Below are 5,271 nucleotides of genomic sequence, written 5' to 3'. Positions count from 1 at the left end.
CCATTGTCTGGCCATCGAGGTATTAAACGTACCATACAACGTCTGAAGCAAAGCTTTTACTGGTATAGCATGACAGACTATGTCACCACCTACGTAAGATTATGCGAGAAATGTGCATTGAGTAAAAAAGCAAACAAAACCAACCGATCTGCTTTACAAGAGTACTGTGCACGTTCCTTATTAGACATGGTACAATTAGACATCTTGGGTCCCTTTCCAATATCTAAAAAAGGGAACAAGTATATTCTTGTATAAGTAGATCAGTTAACGAAATGGACTGAGTGTATCCCCCTCCCTGACCAAACCGCCAAGTCCATTGCTAAGATACTGGTAAAGGAGTTTATCGCACGGTTTGGCGTACCTTTTGAAATACACACAGATCAGGGGCGTAATTTTGACAGCTAATTGATGAAAAAACTGGCTTCACTCATGGGATGGGCAAAGACGAGAACAACTCAGTATCATCTCTCCTCCAACGGACTGGTAGAACGATTCAATATAACCCTGTTTCAAATGATACTGTGTTTTGTTAGCCAAAACCAAGATCATTGGGACACCCATCTCCCACTTCTTCCTAGGGCCTATCGCAGTACGCCGCACACTATTACAGGACTTACGCCTAACCGCCTAATGCTTGGTCATGACGTTCACCTTCCACAGGAAGTTATCTTCGGGCTACATCCATCTGAGAAGCATTCTGAAGCAGATTATGTTGAACAACTGATGATATCTATGAAGAAGTGTGAGGATCTTGCCCGTCAAAACTTGAAGAAAGCAGTCAAAAGTCAAAAAAGATTGCATGATTTAAGGCTGTATGAGAGAACATATAATATTGGTGACCTCGTCTACATCAAGGATGACGCTAAAAGGATAAAAAAGAACCCAAAACTTCAGCCTCTCTGGAAAGGACCAGCAGTTGTTTCCAAAAAATTGCGACCAGTTTTGTATAATGTGATAACGGAAAAAGGTTCCTCCACTCTCCATCATGATCGTCTGAAGCCATGTCAAGTTGATACACTGCCAAGATGGATTGCCAAGGTTCGTCGCCAGTTAAATTATTGTAACGACTTTGACGAGTTTTCTAAGGAATGTGCAGATGGAAAGTAGCACCTGTCACAAAGAAACCAACGGACCAAGGGGAATTCTCTAGGAGTGGGAGAGCGGTGAGGCGCCCACAGAAATTTGAGAGTTAAAATGAACATTTTGCTTTGTACATGTACATTGTTAAAAAATATCGGGATCGATGTGCTTTTTTCGAGGGCTTCCCCTATTTGTGCGCGGTGTCCTACTGCATGAGATTCTCTATCTATATATATATATTTCGTTTAATCTTTTAGTGTTACAAGTGCTTTATTTCATTTATAAATTGAATTAGATTATTTTATATAAAAAGAGTAATTTTTTTGGATTTAAACAAATATTATTTCCCTACTGATTATGTTATAAACCGTTCCTAGATTCTGTCTAGACCCCCCCTTTTTTACGATTTACTAGATCTGCTCTAAAATTAGGATGAAAATACTAATAGTATACAAAATCCCTTAGGTATAGTTAATACTAGTCGCTTGGAAGAAAAAAAATTGATACTTTCTCATGTTTTTAATTCTCAAAACAAATGTTATTCAAGTTACATGTAATTTTAAGATTTTTTGAAAATTGAATAAAACGCAGGCGATGTTATTACGTTTTCAGTGAGTAATGTCAAAGTTATTTTTGGAGCGCCTCACTAAAATGCTCATAAAAAACGAAAAAAGTGAGATATTTTCAAAATTTATGTATATTTGCATTCAGAAAGAGTCCGGCTATCAAAATTTACCAAAAAGTCAATTTGTGAAAATTTGACCTTAAGGGCCCTTTTCTCGTGACGGCAGTCAAATCTATTCTTTGATTGTCTATCCCTTCAAGTTCTTTCTTGTTAGAGGCACAGTATAATATTCAAAACACGTGTTTTAGTACCCGATTTATTTGTATTAATATTTTGAGGGGGATGGTATTTTTCATGCGATAACATGCGACACGCATTTCTTGAAATTCAAGCCTAGCGATAAGTATTTGTAATCATTTTTATTGCCTTGCATATACTGACAGAGGTCAATGTATTGAAACAGAAAAAACAACATTCTTTGTTAAGACTTCCAAAGGTTCGTGTTCATGGAAAATATTATCAATTTATTCTTAATAATCGCTTGTGTCAGATTCAAAATATGTTAGACGGTCTCCATCTATATGACTACTTGTTCACCTTTAAAGTGCACCAGTTGAGTCCAGACAATTTTGTTTCAACATCAAATACAAACAAGAAAAAGTGTTGTGAACATGAGTGAAATTACAAAAAGGTCAGACATCTGAGCTGTGGTGACAACGGAAGCAGATTGTTGGATCACTTGATAAATCAAATAATATTATTTTAAAAAAACAAATAAATATAAATAAAAATTCAATCCATTGTAATTAGGTGATTCTCATCAAGTTAAGAAAAAGCCTGTAAACATTGAAGAGATATCATGCTCGTGGGAAGCAATCTCCGGGGGGGGGGGAGGGGAGGGGAGGGGGGGCGCAACCAAACCAAGTGTAGGCACTAATTAAATTGTACCATGCAAACATACCTTGACAGCCTATAAAAAAATAATGAGGGGATACATTCATAGAATAGTTTTATATGCAAAACAAAAAACAAGTCTAGGACATAAATCCAAGTTATTCTGGAAAAACACCCACACCCATCCTGTAACAAGCCTCCCCCGTGTCTTTCAAAAGTCGTAAATGATATGCGTGCACTTTTAAAATAGAATGTTAGCGGTATAATATTTTTATAGGGGAGTTTTTGAGTTCTATAGAATCATTTTTTTTTCAAATTAATATGTACTGCTTCAATATTTCCCTATTTACATGAATTTTTGTTTTACTGTTATACGTTTCTATATTTTATTGAAAAAATTACATAAAATAACGATATGTATGTGGTCTGTTTCTGCAGGTATGTACAAGCATATTATAGATCAGTACGTTATATTTAAATCATATTATCTGTAACATAAACTTAAAATATTTGCATATACCATATACGAGGGTTCTTCGAAAAGTTCGTGAACTTCTCTTATATTTATTTTTTATATGACGTCATGTTTTATCCAATGGACTTTATTCGGCAATAACCAATTTTTGTCCCAAAATCAGACCTTGACGGAGAAATATATAATATTATGTTCTAAAATAGGGGATATCTGCTGACTTCAAAGCACTGAATATTTTCATAAACAATGACGTCATTTGCTTGAAATGAAGTCAGGAAAATGACGTAAATTTAAAATTTACATGATTTCTACAAAAAAAGAGTATAGTATATATAACGTCGATATTTTGCGTAAAAATCACCGAGCGCAGGTCTGCTTAAGCTCAATATTTTGATATAATGTGTAGAATGATTATATCAATAATTTTTTTTAAAAATTATATTGTTCTTGAATAGGCCTGCGCTCTATAAATTTCATATTTATAAAGATTGTTAAAATTCTGTCCATTTTGACCTCTTTCTGAAAAATAATACAAAATCTGACATGTTTGTGAGGTTATAAAAACAAAATTTGTCAATAACCTACTTTGAAAATATAATATATTTTCTAAACTTATATTTCTCATACAATTTATAATTCAGCACATTTCAAGAAAAGTATGAGTTTTGTGGGGGCAACAATATAAAATATACCGCATACAGTTCTTTGGTAGGAATATTTTAATAATAAATTGAAATGTTTTACTTTTTTTTTTAAATATCAGAATTTGATCAAAATTTAATGCAAAAAATCGGATCGAGGAGCATGTTAAAATATACATATATATAATGTTACAAACAATACAGTAAATAATCTTTGTAGCCGTAATCTCTGTACAATGGAGCAAAAAAGAAGGGTATGGAGATAACGAACAGTATTCAATATCAAAGTCTATAAAACAATACAAAATTAAAGCTAAGCAAACACAGACCTCCGAAACATCAGAGGTGGGATCAGGTGCCATGGTGGAGTAAGCATACCCTACCAAACGGTCACACCCGCCGTGTGCCCCTTGTCATGATCGGGAAATAACGCAAAAAATCCGTCCTCAATTCAGTAAATAAATAACGGACTAAAAATTGGTATGAAAAAAGTCATTTGACTCAATGATAAATCGTATTTGCTGACAAGGTCATTGTATCGACCATAGAACTTACGAAATGATGACTTTAAACGAGTATGCTCTTGCGTATCGAATCAACTGGGATATACACACTCCGTGTGCAGATGATGAAGGTATATTGCTGCATAAGTAAGGAAAGTGGACGATAGAAAAGTTAAAGTCGTCACGTTATCATATAATTTGGTTGTTAGGTTACCATTAACGTCTTTTCAAGTAAAATATCCAAATATGAAACAGATGAGTCAGACTCTGTGGTATCTTTTATCTCAAGCTCTCCTGGATATGTCGTATCGATGTAGGAATGGAAATTTATCATTGTTAATTGACAATACGTCGTCGATATATCTGAAGGTGGAGTTGAAGGCGACAGCAAGTGTTTTCTTCTTATCACGTATAAGATTTTGTATAAATTCTGCTTCTTATGAACATAAAAATAGGTCCGCTTATAACGGAGCGCAATTGGTACCCATGGGAATTCCAATAGATTGTTGGAAGACCTGGTCTCCAAAAACCACATAAATATTGTAAATCAGAAACTCAAGCATCTTCTTGCTGTCAACTTCAGAGTACTTGTTTGTGCAATCAGAATTTTTTTTAACAAAATAATTTTGCAAATACCAATGACCAGGGGCCCGTTTTACAAAAGAACTTACGACTAAGACCAAAAATTTCAGATTGCTGTATATTTTTGCAAAATTAATAATTCTCTTTGAAACTTGTTGTGTAAAAATTTCTTACCACTTTCCTTTTAAAAAGTTTAAAATAATTTTCGATAAAATGTTAATTAAAAAGTTATTTGAAGAATTGAATTTGGTCTTAAGTCGTAAGTCCTTTTGTAAAACGGGCCCCAGGTAAGTAAATTTACGAGTTCCATTTTTATTGAAGAAGCAGCTGTCAATGATATCAAAAAGCGTGGATTTTAATTCATTGTGGGGAATGGTTGTGTATAAAGTTGAAAAGTCGTAAGTTTTTAAGCAGTTGATTTTGATAAAATCTTTTGATTTCAGATTGTCAAAAAAAAAAAAAAAAAAAAAAAACAACAACAACAACAACAACATTCAAATTAAAAAAAATAAAAATATCGATTCGTATTCT

At 33.7% G+C, this 5,271-nt stretch overlaps 1 protein-coding gene across 1 annotated transcript; it reads left to right on the top strand.

Moving 5' to 3' along the window:
- Nucleotides 1-408: 408 nt before the first annotated feature.
- LOC134249189 (uncharacterized) lies at nucleotides 409-1,107 on the top strand. Its single transcript, XM_062731597.1, has one exon. The coding sequence runs from the start codon at nucleotides 409-411 to the stop codon at nucleotides 1,105-1,107; it is 699 nt and encodes a 232-aa protein (XP_062587581.1).
- The last annotated feature ends 4,164 nt before the right edge of the window (nucleotides 1,108-5,271 follow it).

This window comes from Saccostrea cucullata, unplaced genomic scaffold (assembly GCF_032062105.1).
Source record: "Saccostrea cucullata isolate Sc308-1 unplaced genomic scaffold, CSIRO_AGI_Scuc_v1 ctg5947, whole genome shotgun sequence".
NCBI classification, from domain to species: domain Eukaryota; kingdom Metazoa; phylum Mollusca; class Bivalvia; order Ostreida; family Ostreidae; genus Saccostrea; species Saccostrea cuccullata.
This window is presented reverse-complemented; position numbering and strand designations above follow the sequence as displayed.